This window comes from Neodiprion lecontei, chromosome 2 (assembly GCF_021901455.1).
Source record: "Neodiprion lecontei isolate iyNeoLeco1 chromosome 2, iyNeoLeco1.1, whole genome shotgun sequence".
NCBI lineage: Eukaryota > Metazoa > Arthropoda > Insecta > Hymenoptera > Diprionidae > Neodiprion > Neodiprion lecontei.
The window spans coordinates 109,306-134,200 of NC_060261.1; the positions used below are offsets into that span (position 1 = coordinate 109,306).

The 24,895-nt window shown below is 38.6% G+C and overlaps 5 protein-coding genes across 36 annotated transcripts in view; 2 read left to right on the forward strand and 3 right to left on the reverse strand.

Annotated features, from left to right (window-relative positions):
* Positions 1-2,592, reverse strand: part of LOC107223342 (phosphatidylinositol 4-phosphate 5-kinase type-1 beta) — a 62,501-nt gene extending 59,909 nt beyond the window's left edge. For 9 of the 16 annotated variants that reach the window (XR_006902590.1, XR_006902589.1, XR_006902588.1 and 6 more), the window contains exons 1-3: positions 1,732-2,579; positions 1,377-1,411; positions 535-663 (exon numbers count right to left, since the gene is read on the reverse strand). Coding sequence is in view for 10 of the 16 variants with exons in the window: in XM_015662999.2 (XP_015518485.1) it covers positions 535-663; positions 1,377-1,411; positions 1,732-1,843 (276 nt within the window). In the remaining 6 variants the exon portion in view is untranslated. Of the gene's footprint in view, positions 1-534; positions 664-1,376; positions 1,412-1,731 lie in introns of all 16 variants that reach the window. The other 7 variants (XM_046730196.1, XM_046730197.1, XM_046730195.1 and 4 more) reach the window with 4 other exon arrangements.
* Positions 2,593-3,758: 1,166 nt separating this feature from the next.
* On the forward strand, positions 3,759-13,557 carry LOC107223340 (epidermal retinol dehydrogenase 2). 6 transcript variants are annotated; one of them, XM_046730213.1, is made up of 8 exons: positions 3,759-3,903; positions 7,453-7,612; positions 8,646-8,803; positions 11,340-11,517; positions 11,788-11,917; positions 12,772-12,895; positions 13,155-13,280; positions 13,391-13,557. In XM_046730213.1, the coding sequence occupies exons 2-8, from the start codon at positions 7,472-7,474 to the stop codon at positions 13,455-13,457; spliced, it is 924 nt and encodes a 307-aa protein (XP_046586169.1). In that variant the 5' UTR covers positions 3,759-3,903; positions 7,453-7,471; the 3' UTR covers positions 13,458-13,557. The 6 variants fall into 6 exon arrangements, with proteins under 6 accessions (XP_046586169.1, XP_046586167.1, XP_015518483.2 ...); XM_046730211.1 differs by lacking the exon at positions 3,759-3,903 and adding an exon at positions 4,864-4,898; XM_015662997.2 differs by lacking the exon at positions 3,759-3,903 and adding an exon at positions 4,900-4,937.
* A 459-nt stretch (positions 13,558-14,016) lies between these two features.
* On the reverse strand, positions 14,017-19,846 carry LOC107223345 (ketohexokinase). Of its 3 annotated transcripts, none has more exons than XM_015663007.2 (5): positions 19,829-19,846; positions 19,285-19,433; positions 17,846-18,170; positions 15,081-15,355; positions 14,017-14,937 (listed from the first exon to the last, which is right to left on the reverse strand). In XM_015663007.2, the coding sequence occupies exons 2-5, from the start codon at positions 19,425-19,427 to the stop codon at positions 14,490-14,492; spliced, it is 1,191 nt and encodes a 396-aa protein (XP_015518493.1). In that variant the 5' UTR covers positions 19,428-19,433; positions 19,829-19,846; the 3' UTR covers positions 14,017-14,489. The 3 variants fall into 3 exon arrangements, with proteins under 3 accessions (XP_015518493.1, XP_046586166.1, XP_046586165.1); XM_046730210.1 differs by lacking the exon at positions 19,829-19,846 and adding an exon at positions 19,819-19,827; XM_046730209.1 differs by lacking the exon at positions 19,829-19,846 and adding an exon at positions 19,683-19,709.
* On the forward strand, positions 17,440-23,024 carry LOC107223347. Of its 9 annotated transcripts, XM_046730224.1 has the most exons (4): positions 21,379-21,646; positions 22,497-22,611; positions 22,716-22,803; positions 22,887-23,024. In XM_046730224.1, the coding sequence occupies exons 1-4, from the start codon at positions 21,593-21,595 to the stop codon at positions 22,918-22,920; spliced, it is 291 nt and encodes a 96-aa protein (XP_046586180.1). In that variant the 5' UTR covers positions 21,379-21,592; the 3' UTR covers positions 22,921-23,024. The 9 variants fall into 9 exon arrangements, 5 of the variants coding, with proteins under 5 accessions (XP_046586178.1, XP_046586181.1, XP_046586179.1 ...); XM_046730222.1 differs by lacking the exon at positions 21,379-21,646 and adding an exon at positions 17,440-17,554 and having other exon boundaries at positions 22,510-22,611; positions 22,716-22,920; XM_046730225.1 differs by lacking the exon at positions 21,379-21,646 and adding an exon at positions 17,481-17,554 and having other exon boundaries at positions 22,716-22,920.
* On the reverse strand, positions 22,642-24,879 carry LOC107223346 (proteasome subunit alpha type-7). 2 transcript variants are annotated; one of them, XM_046730220.1, is made up of 7 exons: positions 24,581-24,879; positions 24,149-24,275; positions 23,931-24,044; positions 23,692-23,825; positions 23,378-23,560; positions 23,112-23,208; positions 22,642-22,968 (listed from the first exon to the last, which is right to left on the reverse strand). In XM_046730220.1, the coding sequence occupies exons 1-6, from the start codon at positions 24,680-24,682 to the stop codon at positions 23,119-23,121; spliced, it is 750 nt and encodes a 249-aa protein (XP_046586176.1). In that variant the 5' UTR covers positions 24,683-24,879; the 3' UTR covers positions 22,642-22,968; positions 23,112-23,118. The 2 variants fall into 2 exon arrangements, with proteins under 2 accessions (XP_046586176.1, XP_015518494.1); XM_015663008.2 differs by lacking the exon at positions 22,642-22,968 and having other exon boundaries at positions 23,006-23,208.
* Between the last annotated feature and the right edge of the window lie 16 nt (positions 24,880-24,895).

The following is a 24,895-nucleotide window of genomic DNA, read 5'->3' on the forward strand; positions in this document are numbered from 1 at the left end:
TAAACTAATAGTTCTGAATCAGTTTCATTCATAGTAAAATGGGATCTCGTTATAAGACAACCAGCTTCAACATAATTCTTTGCTACACGAATCGGGAATATTTTCTTTCTATGGGAGAAACCTGTGCTTGCGCCAAGCGCATAGTAAGTGATATCGTCTTTTCGCACGGCATGATTGACTACTTTCTCTCACTAGCAAGTAAGTTGCGGTAATCAGGTCACCCTCGCTTCAACATATACTTAGGAAATTGCCGTATTACATCAAAGCCCCACTATAGCTCCATTATATTAAATGCCACTAAATATAGCTTCAGCAAGAATTGCACATAACAATCATATTCATCAACCAAGAAGAAGAAAAATAATCCAAGATTGGCAAATCCCTAAATATTTGATGAAGATGAATAAATGCTTTAATTCTCTATTTCATGTCAGCGCATCCAGTTCAATTAAAATTCTGCAGTTTCACTTCACAATTTGTTGTTCGAGAAGTGCACTATTTTAGTTATTCTTAAGTTGTGTAACTTTGTCTTACCTTTTTATATGTGATTTCACCTCCCACTCCGACTCTCCGATGGCCAATTTTTCTTTCCCTTTCCGATTTGTTTCGGGATATACCCGACGAAGTTTTGGGACCACCAGAGCCATGATGCGTTGTGGGTACCTGACAGGTATGCGACAGAATATAATATGTTTATGCCGGTTAACGGATAGGTATAGAACGGAAAATAAAACAAATCTAACCTCAAATATATATGAAATAAATATTGTAATAGCTGTGCCTGTTGCGGCAAATGTGAATATATTTTGGCCAAAACCGAGAAATTGTATTGAATGGGGGGACTACAAATGGTTATAAATGACAGCACTCTGATTATCACAACGATTGTTCGTAGCTAAAAAATGAATTTGCTTTTTTAGGTGGAAAAATGCCCAGCATTTATCATAGTGGGTTAAGAAGAATAGGTTCAATAGACAGACAGAGATACAGTTGATAATTCTCACGTGTGGAAAAATTTGTGTGCGAAAAAGATTATCAAGATGAAGAACTTGACCTTAAGCACCAATTATATTCATTTTCAGAGGATCATGGCGTTGGGAATTTTGGTGTCATTTTGAAAATTAAGTTTGAAATCTGAGTAAATTGCAGCATGAGAGGTGGACTGAGTTAGTATGGTTCGCAATAGTGCAAAAGGTTACATCCAATGCATTACTAATTGCAATCATACACTGATCCAATTGGATAAAATGAAAATAAGAAATCGTCGAATGGCAGCTGGTGCATCATTTGATACATAAGGGAGCAGCACAAAATTCCGAAAATCAAACTTTGAACTTGTTTGTGGTTTTCCTGTTTCACCGAAGTAGAATACTTACTTCCAAGGCTGTAACTTTCTCCCCGGTGGACTTATCTGCAAATAAAAGAAAAAGTGAAATGAAGCATGAGTGACTAATGCCGAGTGACTAAACAGTTGCCAGAATTAATTTAATTAACAAGGTGAAATATTCCAATTTTCCAAATGAGAATTTCCGCTTGTTAATTGGTAACTAAATACGGAATTAGATACGGTCGAGTACCACCGACCGTTTGACAGCCTGGCAATCGTAGATAACACATGCTAATTGGTTAAAAATGAAGATGACACATATTATTAGTTAAGTGACGTACGGTGTGGGACATAGGTTATGTTCACCGATCAATCTCCATAAATTTTTTACGAATCAATCGTACCTTCATCTTCCATGGCGAAGCCGCGTCCTACCCGGTCCACCATCTCCAAATCCGGGGATGTGAAACTCGATTCAACAACCTCAATCACATCCACATTATCCCCAGAAGCCATTTTGTGTCAAATCGGCTTCGCACAGCCCACTGGGCACCAGCCGCTTCCTGGCCGCTCTATTCGTTCAACGCCCAAGTTTCGCCCTGTAGATCCGCATCTCGTCGTCCCGTTAACTTGCCTTTCGTTTTGCTTGCGCTTCTTCCCTTAATCAAAGCCGGAAGCACTTCGACGCTCTTATCGCACGGCGATCGAACAACCCATCATCGCAGTTTCGACTGATCTCTTGAATAAGATCAACACTTGGCGCTTATTTCACTTCGTAGACGACAAAAGTTGGCATCGGCCTTGGCGTCGTTCCGTTTCCAATTCTTTGCTTTCCGATTATTGACCCGTCGCCATTTCAAGCGTAATTTTAATCAGCTGGGAAGGTCGGCCGCAACCGCGATTACCTTACGTCACGGCACTTCGACTCTTCCCTATTTCTTGTCAGGTGTAATTGCGCCTCCGGCTTGACTTTGCCTTGCAAATATGCGCAGATAAAATCCAAAGGCCGCAAGCATGTCGTCCGATATCACTATATACAAGTCACTCCTCCGCCCGGCAGCTCCGCCTATATTCCAGAGACCAGCTGTGATTCATAACATTATCGAGTAACCATATCTTGTCATCGGCAGTCAGCCCTGGGTAATATTTCCTGCAGCTTCGGGGGGGAGGGGGGCGTGGGCTGACGCGTTGCTCGGTAAATTGTATAATTTACAGTGTTTTTCGGTAAAAGAAGGTGTTGCTGCGGTGTACGGTCGATGATAGTATTACCTAACCTAACCTGATATTCACTGTTCCTTTCCAACCGGTGGAATGGAAAGGGGAAGGATATTTTTGTCGGTATGTCAGTCAGCCGTACCGGCAGTACAGATCGCGTACTGATTTGCTATAATCGTTGATATCAGCAAACCGTGGTGAAACTGATTTCTATGATTTGCTGCGAATTTTTAGGGAAATTAGGATATGTTGTACAATGTTGTACAAAAAATTGTTTTTGTACAAAATTGTAAATATGCGTAGTTTCTTATAACAACTTGTAGATGTACATGAAAATTTGTATTTTTTCGATAACAAATCTACAAGATACTACAATTTTTAACGAAAAATTAACAATGATTTATGAAAAACTATTCATATTCAAAATTTTGTACGAAATAATACGAAATGTTTCAATTTCTGTAAAAATTCGTAGTAGTAGAAACTTTCACCAGGGAATAACAATTCAATTTTTCTGGGAAAATTGATGATTGAAACAAGCTGTATAACTGTCGATTACCACATAAGTTTTGTTCTGACGATCTCTTACATTATCCGTACGATATTTTTTCGAACAAACGGCGTCACCTGCCTAAGGTCTTAAAGTTCAGTAGGTCCTTATCGTCAAAATTACATCCTACGACTACACTGGGGCTGGATCGTACGATTGTTACGAATATTGTCAAGAACAGAACAAACCTTGTACTGACTTTGAATCTTAAAATACATCCTGAAGTTGAATTTCCTTTCAGACCGTGGGTCGTGAACTTTCGCCGTAAGTCTCCTGGTTGAATCAACGAGGGTCGCAACTTATTCAAAACCAGAGCGGCCGACTCTGACACCTATGAATAAAACATATCAAATGTTCACCCGTTTTCAAGTCGTACTGAACTAACGATGCAAATTTCAACGGTCACGCGAGTACGATAAGAAAACTAATAACTGCCAAGCGCGCATGTTTTTCGAATTCTGACAATGCGTAATATAGTGAGTTCTTTTTTCAATATTCGCGTCGCTAAAACAAGTGTGCTAACGATGAGTTGAAAACACAAATAATGAATATAGACGCTCTGGCATGAAATTTGGTTCAATGGAGCGGGAAGAAGAACACAGTCCGAACGTACCCTGAACCCTTTGCTCTAAGCCTGAACTGTACATCACGCTCTTGACGTAAAAGATGGACAATCTTCAGGGCCGACCAACTTCCGGTGGATACTTATAAATACAATCACTGTCGACTCATACCTCGACTCAACTGGTCTCACAATCAGTGATGAAACCAGCTCTGTAGAATTCTGTCAATTCCTGCCTATATGCAAAAAGTATGTGTGAACTTTTTTAGCATGAACCTAAATTATTCATGTACGTGAATTTATATATAACTACATCGTGGTTCTTTGGTATTTCAGTAGAAATTAATATTTTTCAGTAAAATCCAATAATATGCCTCTGAGAAAAATTCATAAATTCTTAAATAAACAAAGACGGTACAACGACGGCATTTTGGAGTAGAGAAATATTTTTCTGCAAATCTCTGCAGATGTGCAGTCTCGGAATTTTCGAATTAACATATTTCTGAAATTCTACTGAAGCCTGCGGATTGATACTTTTTACAGTATAGCGTAAAATTTCAGTAAATTTGGTTTTAGTATCGGCATTTGAGTATTATTGAATGTTTCTCACCCTGGTAAACCTGGAAACTCGTTCCACTCAGCATTCATCCGTAGAAAATTGATAAATTCAACGCCGCGTACATGTAATTCAGTTTTAATAAGCGATTTAAACTTCCGTTCCAATATTAATGTTACATAACGATTTAGCCCATATCGGGGAACACGGAACACGTGGCCACCGAACGAATGAAAAGTATGGTGAAAATTCTGAATTTCGTCTCCCTCCTAAATTATAGCCTGCGGCGCACAGTGCAGAGTGATTAGTAGGACATTGCAATCAGCAAAGCAAAGTAGATAGATACCCACAACGTAGCGGAATCGGTACACCGTGTATAATGGATTGCAAGTCGTCGTACACATTAACATTATTCGCACTCGCATTGCAATCGTATTTCATTGACCAAACTTTCATTCGTGTCCTCCCCACCCTGCGTTCAATCTCTTTCTTGATTAACGGAGGATTCAAAAACGTTGAACCGCTCCGCATAACTTAATTGCTGCTACCCTCTTGGACTGGCAACATCATAGTTTACACTCGTTAATTAACACTGGCTCACAAATTGACTGATACAAGTAATTCTCAGCAACGAATATTACGAAATACAGAGCACGAGTCGTACCGGTATGGTGTCTCATCGGGCGAGGTGAGTTCCCGCCTATATGCTCGCATCTACTTTGGACACGTACGTAACATACGTTAGCTTGCCTAGATGTAGAAGACGCGCCGATAAGTCGGGTCAAAAGATATTTGGAAGTTCAATTGAGTTTTTTTAGTTGTTACAATTGGTGAGAAAAGATTTTTCAACAAGCAGACACATATTCGCTGTTCGCAGTCAAGGCAAAGAGGAATTTTCAATGCAAGAATTGAGAGTCTGATTATTTCGAAGAGATGAGAACATTCCCACGACTTCCTACAGTCATTGCTAATTGCAGTATGTAAATGGAAAAAAAAGTGAGCAGAAAGAAAATAGTCTTGGTGTTTTTAAGGTCCTGCTACACCGCGAAAAAGTTTGAGGAAAACAAATAATATCAGGTTTAAAATTTGGTCGTGTATATACGGAATGCTTCATACACGTGTAATGATATGGACGGTCTGATCGGGTTTAAAAAACGTGTTTTTTGACCCAACTTTAACTCGAGGTAAAAAATGACGATTGAAGACGAACAGAATAAGGAGCATATATGTCTGGCGTAGTACGCCTATCCACAACAGCGAACCTTGTGGTTGCGGTTGGCTCCAGCATACTCGCATGAGAACATACAGTATAAGGCTGGTGGTACTGTACGTATAATGTCTAGTTGATTATGAGATGGAGGGGAGGGAACGTTTAGTATCGTTTCGAACGCGAGCAGTTACGGATTCAAACTTGTGTCAATCGCTTCACCGGGTTCCACAATTCGGTTTTCTTTCCGTCTTCAAGCACTCATTACAGGAATAACTAACTACTGCGGCATAGCATTTTCAAAGGTCTGTAGGCTGCGGCACTAGCGAACGATGGTTTAGTCCCCACTTGATGTTTCATCAAATTCCGTAATATGTTTTATGTAACTATCGATAACAGCTCCCTCCCCGCGTGTCGTACATTAGAATCGTTAGCAGAATGAATCTTTTCGGCATCTGCATTTTTATGTAAGTGTAGGGAACGGAGGAGGCGTGTCTGATACGCGAAGGCAAGTAGCATGTTTATAGACGTGGTAACAGTCGGTCAGAGTGAAGCGAAGGTCAATTCTCAGTTCCGCATTTGTGTCTTCCGTTTCCCGCATCAGGAAATCATAGAATCTTTCAGCAAAGTCATACTCATCCGGTAATTAATCGAGACGTGGGAGGTCGCAATCTTTCATTTCACATTTCGATTTTTAGTCGTTGCCGAGTATGTAAGCATTATGTCGGGACAGTCGTTCGTTGTTAAGTTTTTCTAGAATTCTGCACAAACTTTAACCTGGATAGCGATAAGTCTGCCTCGTATATTGCCCAAAATCGTCACGGCCATAATGAATTATCTCTATCTCGTTATCTATAAAATTTGATATACGTATAGCTGGTACGACGGTGTATACAAGTTTGTCCAGTATATTACAGTACATCATCATATCAAATTGTAACTGCTTGTGATGTGTTTCTTAGAGGGCGGCGGCCGTTCCGTCTTAAGTTTAAATGTAATTATTAAACGTGGACGCGCATTGTTTTCGGCAACTGAAGATCTCTATCTAGATCTCAATCTAGAACGTATTCGACACCTGTACCGTGCACCGTATCCCTGTGACATGCGTAAACTTACGTTTACGAATAAGCACTCGTATTAATTATTACGTACCTACATACATACTGATACGCTGACGCTGCGAGGTTCGCTTAGAGTAGGAATACCGAGTCACACTCACGTGTACTTAATATCTATAATATTTACTGATCGTTGCATAAATCCAAAGTTGTACAGTTGTACAGTAGAATATGGAATATCCGGATTAATTAGGGCCGGGCCGCCCACTTGTGATTAGCGGAAGTTCGGTATAATGCTGAGTGAAACTACGCTACAAGTAGACAAAGAATTTCAGAAACAGTAGTGCATTATACGTATATATTTGTATTTATATTATATCTGGTCGCGTAATGTGTTACTTTAACACACCTCACATCGCTTGTTAATTACTACCCGGTACGGTCACGGTGAACTGAAAAGTCGCCTCGCATCTTTTTCTCCTAACAGCGTATTTATATATTCGAAAATCACGATACATTGTAAGCGTGAGCATGTTTAAATGATGTCACGATTCGTCCAATCGGAAATTGATATACCTGTACTACAGCGAAACGGTAGAAGCAGAATTAGCGTAGCGTCTAACTAGATCCAAAACCAACCATCCGATCTCCTGATAATTATTCATAGTTTCATAAATTGTATAGTCTCGAGTCTAAACTAAGTAAGCTTTCCGATGGTCAGCCAGATGCCAGCGTAACGCAAACTCGTTCCAAGATGTTTGTAGTAATTCTGTCGTTTTTTTTTCCTACGTAAACATCACAAGTGCCATCTGATAAATTGTTTGCTTTCCCCTACCCGCGAAATATCCAACACACCGTCTTTTCGTGACCTTGAAAGAGTTATTTCAGACCAGGAAGCGACGGTTGAATCCAGTCGCAGAGAGGTGGAAATCGAGCGGAAATAGTCAAGTTTAAAAACTGTTCGATCTCTGTTTCAGGACAGTCACTTGTGCAATCATGGTTACGGCGTACGCAGGGATCGCGATCTTCGCTGACATTTTTCTTTTTCTCGTCAAAGTGACGTACTTTATCGTCGAGGGTACGTTCCGGATATTTTTTCCCGTCGAGGAGAAGAGCGTCGCCGGCGAAATTGTTTTGGTATGACAATCATTCTTCATTTTACAATTTTAAATACTTTAAAGAGCTACCGGCTTGTCACAGCTACCCGCTTCTCCGGAGAATGTATAATGTTTTGTTTAGATCGATAACGGACTCCGCCCTAGCCGAGGCTATTCCGGTTAATCGTTACGTTATTTGCCGTGTATAACAAAATTAAATAACATGCTCGTATTGCAAACGTTGTGTCATATAACTATAGCCATGGATATCAATGAAAACTTTCGATCCGTCGCGCGCAGGTTACATCCAATCGCAGTTCAGACAATAACGTCGGCTACAATCAAATTTGTGAAGAAAGATCCGTATCTGATATCATAAGTTGGTCTTGATTAACGCTAATTGTAAAACTCAATCTAGCTTACGGAATGATATTTTTGGAAACGTCGTGAGGTTAAAGATATAAATTTCGTTAGGTACCGCAAAAATCATCGTTGTTCCAACAATAAACCGAATATACCTATGTGGATAAACTGCAACGTGTTTCACATGATGGGCATAGAGAGCGGGAAAAGTTTCCGTGCATTTGAAGTGCACACGATGGTGGTGCAAAATTTTCACCACATGCATTCAAACAATTAATTTCCATACCTTATTGTCAAATTGACTATAGAATATCGTCAGTCCCGCATTTATCGCAGGCTATAATGAAAGCATGATGTCAGAATCTCTTAAAAATCCAGCATATAATGTAATGTGTACCTTGTAGTATACCTAATTCTAGTTGTTGTAATATTACCTTTAATGCAAATTATTCGAAACGAACAGGTAAAACAACCTTACGCGATCGAGTGATATCCATATCCGTGAGTAACGCGACGTATACTATGCTGTATGTGTATGCTCGTACCTACTTAGAATAATTGCTTTACTAAAGAGTAGAGGTCGCCTCCGGATAATTTATCGCAACAAGTTTTTTTTTTTTTTTTTCCGTGGTTTAGAATTGATAATTCATATACATAAATTCCTTCTGCCTACATCATGCTATATTCCACAACTAATGTTCGTTGCCCAGATTACCGGTGCGGGTCACGGGATTGGCAGAGAGCTAGCCTTGCAGTATGCTTCCCTGGGAGCGAAGATTGTTTGTTGGGATTTGAACGAGAAGAGTAACAACGAAACTGCCGAGGAAATTAAGAGAGCGAACGTTGCTTCGGCAGTGTATACCTACAAGTAAGTATAAATCCGGGCAGAAGAGAAACAAAATAAGATATATGTATTCGTTAAGAAATCGCACTCAATCACACACAATCGCACACAATCGCATCGGTGTATGCCTGTACGAAAACATAGGCGAAAGGTGAGGAAAAAAAGTCAGAGCTTCTACGCTAAGTTTTTGAGAAATCTAAGAATATGAGGTGTTTTTCTTCAACTTGCGGAAACGCCAATAATTTTTTGCTTATTATAACTTCAAAATTCACAAATACTCTTGCCGTTTGGCGGAAACGTTTCACAAAGTCGGAACCAGTTCTGAGACGTTCAAGGATTCGGTCGGGCCGATAATACGTGGAATGCCCCGTATGAATAATTAATTCACGCGATTATGCAATGTATAACGAGACAAAAAACAACTGTAGTGTTGAACTTTAATTGAATCTGTAGCATTGTACGCATATAGTTGACTTTGGTACAAATGACGCGTAGTTCCCAATCATATCGTTCAACACCCCTCCTCGCCCTTGCCGTTCTCAACCGCACCGCGGTTAAAAATTAGTATATATATATATAAGTTTTCAATTTGCATACCAGTGAAACAATTTGTTTGGTAATTTAATAAATTACACTTATCTATATTTCACAGTCTATTCGTTACGATCAGAAAATGATGTGAAAAATAGTGCGATACGTCGTTATAAGCATTGCTAACTATTCAGTATAATCGCATCAAGTGCCTTTCTCATTCCTCAAGTTTTCACAACCATTTTTAATTTTTACTATTACAGTTTTCTCTGGTTTTATCTGCAGCCATCCATTATATGTTCGTATTTTATCATGCAAATTTCACACTCTTGGAAAAATAGATTGACAAAGTTTACGCCGTGTAGAGTGGGATACTCCAACGATCCAATCTATCATATTAAATATGTTGTGAAAGTTCTATGCATCTGCAAATTTCGTACTTTTACATGCTGTATTATTACACCGGTCAACACGAATTATGAGTCTGGGTTCTAGATGTCGAATTTTGATTTCTTCTATATAATAAATGAAAAAATAGTTTTATTAAATAAAGTTTGTGCTTGTAGAAACCGAACCGATATTTCGGATTTTAAGAAAAATTACCTATTTCTTCAAACATTTATTGTAACTAACAATCAAACAAACGTCAGGTTTGCATTCAAATCATTTTCATTCAAAAATAATAAATAACAATAAACTACAAATGTAAAAGAATTGGCAAACAAAGTTTAATAATAAATATTTTTCGTACTTCTACTATTGCCGTATGGACTTTCTCGTATCAAACCACAAACGTCATCTCCCATCATGCTCTCATAATACTGCCCCTCATAACGTCGATAACGATAAAGCCCACCACATCTTGATGAAAACGTTTTCCTTTTTCTTCTGAATAGGCACCCATATTAGCTGTCGACCAAAGACTTCAAGACTTATTAATCAAACTTAAAAGAGACAAAAACAAACTTCATAAGTAATAAATAAAGGTTTTGGTTATTATTCGACGTATAGAATTGGAAATTGTCGATCTCAATAGAAACTCAAAAAAAAATAAAAATTTCTGCGAACCCAAGTTGTAATCATCCCAAGGGTGCATCGATTCGAATTTCCAATATTAAAAGAGGGTTTTAGTTGCCAAGAAATTATGTAGGTGACCCATTTTTTTTAAAACCTCTGAGTAATTTTTCTTTCTTTATCTATGCCTGCACTCGCTTTATCTCAATAATAATGCCATTGATTACCTGAGTAATTATATAGATTTTTGAGAAAACTGATCGAGCTTGTATCTAAAAATTTGAGAGGAAAATTTTTTCTGTTATTTATTTTTACATTTTCACCATTTTTGCCACCGAATCTCAACTGGTACGGATTTTTCCCATAGACAGAAACACTTTTTACATTCTAGTTCAGTATATGCGCAATTGAAGTTTCCGCTTAGAATTGAAAAATCTCAACTATTGAGCCGTCCGAGTTTCTTTCATTTTGATCTAAGACGTATTATTGTTGAGACAGAGCGTGATGGAAGTATAAAAAAATTTGAGAAAAATTACTTTCAAACTTTCAGAAAATCGTCACCTGCATAAATTCTCGACGAGAAATAAGATCCTCCCTTATTTTGAAGTTTTTGAGAAAATGGTCAATGAGTTGATAAGTTTTCAACGAACTAATTCTTTTTTCAATTTTGAAAATTGGATGCACCGTTGCAACGATACGGTACATCGAAGTATTGAATTTTCATGTGCATCATAGAACTTTCACCTTATAAGTAAATTCATCCGTCAAATATAATTGCGCAAATTGTGCCCTACGCTTATCCGGATTTTCAGATAAGCCATTTCAGCGAACACTGCATAGAAATGCTGCTAAATGAGCCACCTGGTGAAATAACAATTCACAACTTACGATCTCGTGTGTGCTCGCAGCCGTCACAAAAATCTTAGTAAACTGAGGAACGACCGTAAAAAATGATGAAATAAATGCAAGAAAATTATACCGTATACTCATGCAGAGATTTCGTATTCACTTGCAGATGCGACGTAACGAACAGGGAGGAGGTGTTTCGGGTGTCAGAAAATGTGCGAAAGGAAGTCGGTGATGTGACAATTCTCGTAAACAATGCCGGTATCATGCCTTGTCGTACACTCCTGGATCATACGCCCGAAGAGATACGAAAGATTTTTGACGTGAACGTGATCGCCCATTTCTGGGTAAGATAATTTCATCAATGTATATATAATTCGTAAACAAAATATGTGGTAGATATGTGTTCGGGAAGATTTGGCCAAAAAACAATTCGTTATAAGGTGACAAAGATACTTTAAGTGCTCTACGGTTAGAAGTTCCAGTGTGAATGAATGTATGAAAAACTTGACAAGAAAAAAAAATAAAATAACGAAAAAAAGAATGGTTCATCGAAGTAAAAGTTGCATTACATTTATATCTTATATCGTATGCGTATACCGTGCCGCGATTTCTAGACGCTCCAAGCCTTCTTGCCGAGCATGATTGAAAAAAATCATGGACATGTCGTCGCCCTGTCGTCGATGGCTGGAATCTCGGGACTTCCGAACCTGGTGCCCTACTGCGGATCCAAATTTGCCGTCAGAGGTGAGCTATGCATATAGTTGGGCAGCAGATTACGGACTTTTTATTTTGCGTAACGATAATTCGCGAAGCGTAAACGCTGGATATTTTTACCACGTATGTTCAAAATGGTCTTAATGTTGGGTAAGTTTTTTGTACCGGAAAAACATCGGTAGCGATTTAAGAAAATCAATTTGTGTCAATATCTCGGAAGTAATGATACTTACGACTGAACTGATATCATCAGGACATGCGTCCCCTTGGGAACCATACAAGTATTGTCTCGGAACATTTTCCAACAGAATTTCTAGTTTTAGAGATAATCTAATGTCTGACACACGATGGGATACCCTGCAGTATATAGACGTGGAATTCGTACAGATATTTCACACTGATACCAGACCGAAATCGTTAAAAATTATTGTCGACTTGTACGGGAGTTTTAAATCTCCAAATGCCGGCCAACTAAGGGTTAATAAATTTAAACTACGCTTTAATTAGAACTGTGCCTATGTAAAGATGGATCAATTAGTTAATTCAGGAAATCGAAAAAAATTTGTTTCGATCTGACTAACAAGTCTTACAAACGGATGGGAGGGGTGGAATTCAAAGTATAAGATCATGTAATTGTTGAATCAATGTGCGCATTCGAGTTAAGCTTGCATTCTTTGTGACAGACAAAATAACAGCTCAGGTCAGTAAATATCATATTTTTCGAACGATAGAAGAAAAAAGAATTTTGACGGGTTGAAAAAAATGTTGTCATGCCAACTGATCTTTATTCTCGGTGGGCGTGTACCTGTATTCTGCACGCGGATGATTCTGGTCTTTTTTCAATATCTTACTCATACTTGGTTATCATTATTATGCTTGATCAGGATTGATGGAAGCCACGGCGTTGGAGCTGCGGGACTTGATGGCAACGAAAGAAATGAACATTAAGTTCACGTGCGTTTTTCCATACATGGTTGACACTGGGCTGTGCAAAAAGCCAAAAGTCAGGTAAGCGACACGCCTAAATTCGACTGGGTATAGATTCACTGATGTCAGTGAATAGTCGCTGATTTTCAATTACATATTAATATACCACTGAGAAAAGGCAGTGGCGTAATTATAAAATGAAACTAGTTACTGTAATTACATATGGATATCAGTGAATTCCCAGTGATTCATATTTAGAGAGAACGAGGATCACAGTTCTTTTTTCACGTTACCTACACGTCAACTGGCCTAAATTAATTATTTCGATTGATTCCTCCAGGTTTCCAAGTATAATGTCACTACTTCCACCAAAGGTTGCCGCCACTGAAATCGTTAGGGCACAACGGCGCAACATTCCGGAAGCCTCGATACCTGGCATATTTTTTCATGTCAACAATGTAGCGAGGTAAGCTTATTGTTCGAACTAGAAATATCTAATCCTTATAAGATTTTAATTATTCATCTTAGGCGGAAGTCGAAAGCGAATTAATTATGATCGTTCAATTCCCGTTACAGGAATTTCCCTACCAAAGTTGGATTGTTGCTGAGGGACTTCCTGGACAGCGGTGTTGAAGCAGACTGATCGTAAATGTCTCGTATAAAGATATGATTGTTAATTTATTTTTAAGGAAAATATTCGTGTACACGTATCAAGATTATTATTAAATAATATTTTATACGTCTTGTCAGCTTTGTACCAAGTCTGCAGACGGTACGTCAGACGTTTATGCAAGTTCGAATTTTACACGCGTAGAGAAATGATACGGTTCAAGTATGTATTCGAATTTTGAAAGCTCTGAAAATGCATATTTATACATGTTAATACCTGCGTATTGGTTGTAAAATGACAACGCACGATCGAGATTAATGATAATATTCAAGTTCCAAACATACTGCCAAGAAACAGATGAAAATCGGTGAGAGTTTCGTAATGAACGAATTAAAATTAAAATCTCGTTTGCTAGCACCAAACAGTTACCAACACTCGCGGTGCTTGGTAGTAAATCGATGTATAGTAGTAGTAGTAGTAGTAATTAGAATGTTCATCATTCAACGCTAAGGGATTATCCGATAACCAAGTGTAGTATAGGTATACGTATGTATAAGATGAATTTATGAAATTGCCGAAGGCATATGTATCGTTTATTTTTTTTTATTTAATATACATATATATATATAATATGTATATATATATATATATATGTATATAAAGAAACAATGGAAGTATATACACATCACCAAGCATTGTGCGTGTACATGCGCGCGTGGGTGCGTTACAACACAGATTTATAACGTAAGATTATCGCTAAATTGTACGATCTCTCGGAATTTCGTGAGAATTGAGTTGACTGACTTCCCAGCTGGATAAGCTAAGGACCGATAGTTATGCTACCAGCCCAACTAACCGCATGGTTTTCTCTATTTCTCCTTGCGGTATTTATGTTACAGATATATAAATATATAAACTATATTTAGTTGAAAATTCAACAAAGAGTGATAAACACTTTGCACATCTATTTTACTGTATACCACGCACGATGCCGTGCAAAAGAAATTAAAAAAAGTACTTTCACCCACATTGTGCGCATGGCATCGTGTAAACTTTGGTGTCAAGTTAATCTTTCAAGAGATCTTTAAAAACGTTGCCAAGTCCCTCGTAACCAGTTAGCCCAATTTTCGCCCCGGCAACTTTGCAAGCAAAAGTAACGGCGTTTTGCAAAACAGTGCAATCTATAAACTCCGTCAGACTCACTTCAAGGCTTTCGATGTTGTAATTTTGTGTTATTTTACGCTTCACCTCGTTCAACTGTAACTCTGTATTCGGATCTGACTGGGCTTCTGCGCCTTTGGTGTTTCTTGCGAGATCAGAGTCGTTTCTGTTTGACAATGGTGGCTGTAGCTTGACTCTATTCAGATAAAAAAGTATCGCTGCGGTAAACGTGTCCCCAGCTCCCAGGCTGTCAATAATCTTGTGTGGGGGGAACGCAGGTGATTGGACAATTCGGCCATCGGGCGTACGCGCCATGGCACCCCTGTCGCCCCATGCACAAATTATGGTTGCTCTGCGTAATAAATATACATAAGTATGAGAAAAAAAAGATCTCATCACAGCGCAAGTGGGAGGGACTGGATGCGTTAGGTATGGACTTGGCATGGATATAATATGTGTAATATATTAAGATTTTTGGGTGGAAGACGTACTGACCCGGACTTGGCTTCCTGAGATATTCTTCTCAGTGTTTCGGTCATATTGTCAAATCCTCTAAATTGGGCAAATGTTCTGCCGACGAAAGTGACGTCTACGTAAGGCAGCAGGTCCAAAAGCTGCTCGTCAGATTTTTCCAACTCAATGCTAATAGTGATCGGCATTGGAAGTGCAGGATCGAGACGATTTTTAATGTCCTTCGAAGCCAATTTCAACGAGTTATTGTACGTCTCTACATGCTTGATCATAGACAAAACCGTGCCCACGTTCCTTCCCTAGAAAAAGGACAGTCGCGGTCAAAGTTCGGGGTTTGAGCTTACAATAATCAATGATGAATGAATTAAGTTCATGTGCGAAGAACAGTTTGCAAGTCATTCTAAAGCGGATGTAGCATTGGGTAATATACCAACACCTGCAGCTTAAGGCGGCACGTATTCGGGAGCGTTAATTTTTATTCGAAATTCGTAAATGTCGTTAATTTTAACCGAATGAAAATAAGAATGGGCGAGATATATATATGAGCGTAGATCTTGTCACCTCTATGCATGAAAATAAATAGTAGCAAGTATGAGAGAACCTCTACAAATACAATGAAATGCCCTTTCACAGTTGCATAAACTTCCAAACTTAGTCTGCTACTCAAATATATTCTATCCGCATTGGGACAATAAGACTGCCACTTTATTTTTTTTCGTTAATCTATGCATATTTCAACTTGAATAAGCAGAGTTTTGAGAGTGTTGTAGAGAATTTCGTTGTTTAAAAAACAGCTTTAAGGCCTACGTTTCTAATGTAAACATTAGATAAACCTTACGGGCGATTAATAATATATTGTGCATCAAATAATGAAAAGTTGGTTTCTTTACGTCGAGCGTAAGTTTTCGCAAGGGTTTCGCCGGCAACTCATATTACAAATACGCGAGGCGAAAGAGACTCGGTCTCTATAGTGCAGACGAAACTTTTTGTACCAAAGTACGAAAAGGTGCACTTTCAAGTACTAGGACGTAATGCAGAAACGATTACTTTAAGTACGGAACGCAGAAAAGATAACACGCGTAAATCATACTAGCGTTACATAGGATAAACTTTATCGGACCAAAATTATTCCTAATCAACTACCATATATACACTATTGATTTTAGATCAATTTTGATACAGCATTTTTCGTAAAGATTATAATTTTCTATTAAAAAAATATGTTAAATGTCAAGTCTCAAACGGCACAGTTAAGGCGTCGCGGGCAATTAAAAATTTGTAATCGATCAAGCACCCTCCTAACCGCGGACGAAAATACTCGCGTTTGTCAGGACTTGTTTATCAATATAAACTAAGAATTTACACCATGAGTGGGAAAGAAAAAAAGTCTAGTAAAATAACATAGTTTAATACAACTGTACTGACGGAATAAAAATATTGAGTATGAAGATTAGCATTTTATCTATCGAATTATTACATTACTCTCTCAAATTGAAAAAAGAAAGTAGCACTCCAACTATTTTTATCAACATCTCTTCATTGAACGTAAAATTGATGAGTACTTATAACAAAATAATATCCCTCACACCGGCAATAGATATTCGTGATTCCAAAAATTTGCAAACCATTGCTTTCAGACCGAAAATAGCTAGTTCTGGAAAAAAATTATCAATGTGTATCATTAAAACCCCATATGTACTGCTTTTCTGATTTACGCAAAGGGTGGCAAACTACTCAAAGCCTAGGGTGGCCGAAAGTATCTGTGACGCATGATACTAATACGCGCGTAGTACCCTACAAGTTATATGTATAAATTTTGACGCTCGCTGAACGATATATGCGGATCCTCGTTTGTATTTCAGAAGACGAGACTGGTGCTTGACAATACAATTATGGAGGGTAGAGGCAAGGAGGATTATGCCTGTATATACAAAGTGTTATACTTACGTAAAGTAGAGTACGTATAAGATGGCGTTGCTGTAGCAAAAGTAAAACGTTTAAGAGAAAGCGCCAAGAATTGATAGAGTTAGGATACAATTAAACGGAAAAAGATAAATATCCGCTTTGTGAAGGCGCTATTTTCAAAAAACTTATTAAATGACATTTTAAAGTCTCAATTAAATAAAGTTATTTGTTCCAATTATTAAATCTGTCGTTAAAAATTTGAATTTCGTTTTATAATAACGTCTTGTGGTAAGTCTTTAGGATGTATCGAGTATATTTTCATTTCACAACGTTAGCAGTTGACCATCCATTTACATGTAGGCACTTTTATCAACTATCTAGTCACTACAACTACTCTGTAACATACTTCACTTCATCTATAACGGCCAAGTTCAGAGTAAACCCTTATTGCTTATCAGTGCTATTCCGGTGACTTATTGAACCACTATTTGCTGCTTTGTGGCGAACACTTTTCCAGGTGAAAACCCACATGACATTGTCCGCCTTACCTCCAACCTCCATAAATACAATGCCAAGTTCAGGGAAACATGAAGGTAACATGCTGGGTAACAGGCATTTTTTTGTTGCATAATTAATCCAGTCATCAGTGATAATACGCACAAAAATTAAGATTCCTTCGGAAAAACGGTAGATAGTTGTAAATGTTTGCAAAAATTGTTTGACCAAAATCACAAAACGTGAATTAACCTGGCATTTGTACAAAAACTGATGATAATTAGTGCTTATAATGTGATGTAAGAGTTGTTCAGCAGACTTTAGTGTGCGAATGTATTAATCTCGCATCCGCTGCATTTTTGCACATGAAAAATAAGTAGAGAATTCACCTCAAAATGAATCCAACTATATTCTTCCAAATTTAATTTCTCAAAATTTTCCAAACTCAATTCTGGCAAATTCGGATTGTAGTGCAGAATAGTTCGACTTCCCGAATTAAGGCTCAGGATGACTGTTGAAGTTGGACAGCCAAATCCTTCCACCGTCGGGCAGTGTGCAAAGTTTATTTTACATTTGCGCATATCATCTTGTAAAAAATTTAAATGCTGCTCCGCGCTTAGTGTACCCAAAAACTCGCACGAATTCCCAGCTTCAGATAGAACGGTGCAGTTGTTGGAAGCATTTCCTCCGCGCTGCCACCTGTGCGCGACGCATCTTTAAAGGAAAATAATTCATTTCATGGTTTTGAAGAACCTTCAAAGCTAGCCTCTTATGTTTAACAGGCGAAGAAAAGCTGATGACAATGCCGAAGCTGATCTCAGATGTGAGTTTGAAACATGACAAATGCGATTGGTGAATAGTCGTCTGTTCACTCGCAGAACAAATTGCGAAAATAGTATGTTGTGTATCAAGGAGGCAAACTCGGTTCTTTTCGGGCCGAGCGTAAGCAAGTTGTAAATACGCGGGGCGAAAAGACCGTTGCCTTCTTGATACCACACTATACTTTACATAACAAAAGTATGTTACGCGTTTTTTCGCGAAGCACGAAATCGAGGTCAAGATCGCGTAATGCCAGATTTTTTTTGCGATTACGCATGCGCGGAGGAGTTGAAAGTAATACTTTCTGGCTGCGCGCATGCGCGTTGGCAGACTGACTCTACCGTCATAGCAACGGATCATACTTTGTGTACGATAAACACGTATGAAAAAAGTTCGCATAAAACATGCTTGCGTTATATAATTAGTGATTAATTTGACCAACACCTTGTGCATATCTAGCCTACAGATTCGACATATTGATTTTACATTAAAAACTGAGAAAACAACCGTCCCGAAGTCAAGGAAACGATGACGCATGTTCCTTCGAGTTTATGGAATGAGTGTTGAGAGACGGCGAGTGGAACTAGAGCTATGTCAACTCGACACCGTATCGGTAATTTGATCAAATCAAAAAGCGGGATTAAACAGTGAAGGAATTTCTTCCGAAAACTTCCATACGGTTGGGATATACCATCCAGGGATTGGTAACCCTGATATGATCACTGTCAATTCGGCGTTCTCGATACGGTTGAAGCATGGTGGAAAATTGGATTTAAGGTTAGCAAAAGAGGTTTGACCGGCATATAAATAGGCACCCCAACAGGCGAAAATTATGAAAGCGTGACGATAATAACGCTAAGATTCGAGAATGACGAAGTGAAGATGAGTGAAGTACATCTGTATGTAGATATTCATGTATATGTATACAGGACGCATACGTGTGCGTGACTTCGTCTATACATGCATGCTTATATAAATTCACGTGCAAGACGTATGTATGTAGGCATACCTCTGATCGCTGTCCTCAGCTGGGAATTGTTTGCAAACTTGCACAATGTCCAGGCAGATCAGGCCGACACAAAGTATTTTAGGTTCATTGGGCTCAGGTGGAGGCGACGTACCCACGATCTTTTCGTAAAAACTTGAAATCATCTCCTTCTTGATAAACATACACACACACACACACAAGTATATACGTATGCATTTGCCGTTGCTCTACATACATTTATGTATTGTACACAGGACGTCACAGGAAGTAATACTTCCTGGCGCAGACGCAGAGAACTTGAGAGAGGAGTGAACACCCGTAGACTGAAGATTGCTAAAGACAGCCAGCCACGAGTATCAGTTTGAAGCAAGCGAAAGGACACGGGGATAACGCCGATAACGGCAATGCCCTACACTTACCGATTCGCTCATGGGGGTTACAATATTAATTGACAATGAGTCAGTACGGTAAAAAATTTCTATCTCGCAATTGCCCGCACTTAACTGACTGTCTTTAGCAATCTTCAGTCAATACGTTCAAGTTTCTGTAATTTACCGTTACATACCTTTGTGGACGCACAAAAAGGACGCCATGCGCGCTATGTTATTAATGGTTCTAATTGACATTCATGGTATTTACGATGACGTAACATTCGCCTAACGTACATAATATCAGCGTAGCGGGATATTTGAATAAAGGCCTTATAACCGGCCTGGTAAAAATATTTTTGTTCTAGAAATATTTATAAAATGCAGAGTACCTCAATGTCTCATAACTTTTGACTCTGAACCCTCTGTGAGATCAGTCTACGGTGCATAAGGTATAAGACGTAAGACGTGGTCCGACTGGCCCTAGGTCGCGGTGATTTTATTGTCATAGTACAGCGGCAATTCGCCAGGAGCCTCACGCGCCTACAACGCTGGTGTAAACAATAATGGCGTCGTTGTATTTACGAAAGTTGACACTTGACGGGGGATAAACTTCCGTTTAGCTCATACCTCCGTTCGATCTGAAACTTGGTATACTTAGGTATTTCGATGCGCTGATTAAGAATATGATATTCAAAATTGGCGCAAATTTTAGTTTCGATGTCATATCGAAGAAAAGTCGTTTTTAAAATTTTTTTTTGCGTTTATTGCGATAAATATGGACAGTGGAGAAAAATGTTTCAAGTAAAAGTTGTAGACCATGAAAGGATCAAAATTTTATGTCTCTTACGTTTTTTATGTAGAACCTCGGATTTTTTTTATGTATCTCGAATGGTGTGTGGGACATAGTGGGGTGGGTGCGGGGCATCTCGGATGGTGGGTCGGAAATAGTGGGGTGGGTGCGGGGCATCTCGGATGGTGTGTGAAACATAGTTAGGTTGGCGCGGGACACGATACAGGGAATCTGCATCAGCATTGTATTGTATTGTATTGTATTGTATTGCAATCGAAGTAGTTTTGGCGAAAAAACAAAAAATTCCGATGATTTTTGTATTTCTCTCCCAAATTACCGGTTCTACATGAAAAACGTAGGAGAGATGAAATGTTAATTTTGTCATGATCTACAACTTTTATCTGAAACATTTTCCTCCACTTTCCATATTTATCGCAATAAAAGCAAAAAAAAAATCGGAAACCTAGTTTTCTTCGATTTGACATCGAAAATAAAATTTGCGCCAATTTTGAATATCATATTCTCAATCAGCGCATCGAAATACATTAGGACACCAAGTTTCAGATCGATCGGAGGTATGGGCTAAACGGAAGTATACCCACGCCAAAATATGTCGATCACAGTATACTGTACTACGTTCCGTTTTAAACAGTGACCAGTATAGCTAACTATAAAGGAACGGCTTCGCAGTATACTAAATTGACGTCACACCTTACAGTGCTCGCAGTGTATATCGGATCATACCCGTAAATACATACGCCTCCAGTAATCAGGGTTCAATGGGGAACCACACTGCCAACTCTTGAAGCCTGGTGGCAGCACCATCGTTGGTTTAAAATTCAAATTCAAGCATACAATATTACGTTAAAATTCATTTTCCTTTATAGAGGATCTTTTTTCTTCACTTGGAGAAAAGCAGCATGGTAAATTAACCTGTTTAAATTCTTCAATCGTCCAAACAAAATACTTTTTCGTTTCGGATCACCGGAATTTCGCGGCAAGGTAGACCAACGATTGTGCGCCACCTGCAATCAGCTTGACAACTGTGGTCCCCCATTGGGTTCAAACGGATTGACGCTTTGTGGGACTTTTGCTGTTGCAACGCCATCTCGATTGTACTCTATTTTATGGACACTTACTTGACACGGAGATAGTCCTCCTTACCTTTATGCTTCATAAGTCAATAGTTCGAATTGCGAGGGAATCGTTCGAATTCGATGAGGTAAGTTTCGAATTGAAGTTACTTCATTATAAAATTAATAGCTATATTCGCACTTTCGGCTGGATTGAAATCCGACAACAGGAGACGTGCGATATTTGCGTTGTTACGGTACGGTCTGCACGTGCCGAAATACGGATTTCAATTGTTCTACATAATGATCGTCTTATGTTTGAAATTTATTTACGGAGAAATCACGTACGAAAGGCAAACTTTTAGACCTACCTGATTAGAAACATAATTTCAAATAAGTATCATCGTATATACGAACGAATTGAGTGGTCGAGATGTACGACGATTGCCTGCTTCTGTCTATGCGGTTCCCGCAGAAACTTTGGAGAATTGTGAACGAGTGCAAAACAGGGGCGATTAGGTGGAGCGTCAATGGTGGGACGATATTATTGGACTATAAAATGTTTCAAGACGAATATCTGAAAGCCCCAAATTCAATATTCAAAACGAATAACATAACGAGTTTCATAAGGCAGCTTAATCTCTACGGATTTCGTAAAGTTACCTCGCACAATCGTGACCCAATGTGCAACTCCCTTAACCCCGATGTCCACGAATTTTTGCATGAAAATTTTCGCGCAAGTCGTACCGATCTCCTGACAAAAGTATGCCGAAGGACTGGTGCGGGAAAAATCAAGATTTGCGACCACTTCCGAACCAAACATTCCATTAAACGTGAAATTGGGGATAATAATGAGGTCCGCGTAATTTCGCGGTTGCAAATGTGCCAGGTATCAACGTCTGTACATACATAGGGGCGTTGAATGGAAAACGTGACTTGACCCAATCTTAAATAATAACAGAAATTGTCAGTTAACCTGTCGATGTTTACTCTTATTAGTTTGCCCTGACAGAGGCCCTGCAGCAAGTGACGCGGGAGTATCATCGTGAGAAATTCTGGGAAAACGCAATAAGAGACGATCCATTGGCAGAACTATCAAATTCTCAGGAAGCAGGTGAATTGTTGAATAACTTACCAAAAAATGCAACAGTGCAATTTTTTTTTTTTTTTTGCTACTTTGGCTGCGGTTGCAGATTACAAGATTGAAAATATTTTCAGGTAGCATCGGAGTTTGGGTATCAAGTATAAAATTCGGTGTCAACGAAGCCGCGAAAGATTTGAATTTCAATGACAAGTGCGATTCAAGGTTTGCTTCGGAACTGTTACGTTATACACAATTAACATGTTTCATTTGCTCATATGTATTAAATTGAATAAATTCCATTTCAGTCGTCAACATGAGCAGCAAAGTAGAGTTGTCTGACTTCTGTGACTATTCTATGGCTAGCCATTCCTCTCAGAGAAACAGATACTAAGAAAAAAAATAAATAAATAACAAAGTTACCATATGATTGGACACTGAGTGTGATTCTTTATTTTTAGTATTTTAATGATTTCTTGATGTACCAAGATATTATTTAAAAATTGAGAATAATTATATGTATAATCACATACATTAGTGTTACTTTTTCTGTTTCTTTTTCTCAGCTTCAGCCTCTTTTTCTTTTTCAATTTCTGTAACGTATTCACCAATTGTTTCAACATCCAGCATCTGAAAACAGATCAGCGAGCAACCATAAATTATTGTCCGCATGTTCAATGTGTAAGATTTTTGCAAATCAAATTTGCATCTTCATGGGACACTTTTCATCCTTTTGTCACATAGATGTTATTACAAAGTCCTGTGTACAATATGTATTTAGCTTCATCATAGAACTTACCTGCAACGGCTGACCACGGCGCATTACAGCTATCTCTAAATTCTTTTGTCCAGACTGGACAACTTCTAGCAGCGCTCGAATGGCAAGTTTCATGGTACCTTTCTCAGTTGTTACTTCTTCAGGAGAGTAATACTTCTCAAGGAATTCACGGACTGTTGTGGCACTGCGTCCTGTAGCGTTAGCCTTATATTCAACAATGCAAAAAGTTGTTGTTATACTGGGAACTGCTTATGTGGAATGTGAAGCGATGTATTTCTGCCTTGCATTGAATTATGGAAATATAAACAGTAACGGCAATCTGCAAAATATCTCACCTTCCATTCAAAATAAGTTCCAGATGGATCGGTTTGGTACAAGTGAGGTACACCATCATAATCAAAACCTGCCAATAAGCATGATATTCCAAAAGGTCTGCGGCCATTGCTTTGAGTGTATTTTTGCTTCAACCCTGCAAAATCAAACATAATTGACGGCATGAGAATATCGAATTTGTGACTATTGATTTAAGGTATAATTCTGTTACATGTATCACTGTTTTTAGATTCAGTTTTACCTGCTACGAATCGTGTGATATATTCCAAAGTCACAGGGTCCTCAACAGTTAACTTGTGACTCTGGCATTCAATTTGTGCTCGATTTATTAATACTCTTGCATCAGCGGTTAAACCTATAAATACGGAATCCAGCAATTAGTCATATTGTATTAGATATTGATATATAGTAACAAAGTCATTGACGTAATAATACAAGTAATATACATGTTTTTCATACCTGCGAAAGCCATCACAACGTGTTCATCCAGGAGACATATTTTTCGAACTGTTCGTTCCTCTTGAAGTTTGGCCACTGATTTTTTCTCCACACCCAATACAACAACATCGTTGCCGCGAACGCCAACCTTGAACCAGTGCTCTTACGTATGAATTCAATAAGCTAAGAGGCGTTCAGAGAAATATCAGGAGTACATTGAATAAAGTTCGTGGCAAAAATATGTTTTTGAATCAAGCAATCCATGTGGTTGAGAAAATAAGGGCACACCTTTTCTTGAATGCCAATTCAGTGAACAAGCAGCCATAGAGGTTTTACGATTACGGAATATGACGGAAAATACGATTGATCTATTCGTCCACGTCTGTGTAAATTAATAACAATTGACAAGAGACCGGCGTATAGGTTATTATTATACAGGGCACATCTACTTACCGCTGTTGATCCCTTTTTCACTGCTTCTTGGGCATATTCAACCTGCAATAAGTGACCGTCAGGTGAAAATACCGTAATTGCTCGATCGTAACGAGACCCCATATTTTTATCGTGTAGAACTACTTAGAAATAGCGTTTACTTTTACAGTGACTCTACTCTTCTTCACTTTCGAGGATTCCGTATACTAGAGGTTGAGTGTATCTCACATTTCGATGAAGTTAGCACAGAATGACAAGTGAATTCTCAATTCGAATACACGTAGCCATCTCTGACTATTTTGCTGAACCCATAGACCACACCGGAAAATCGTCGAC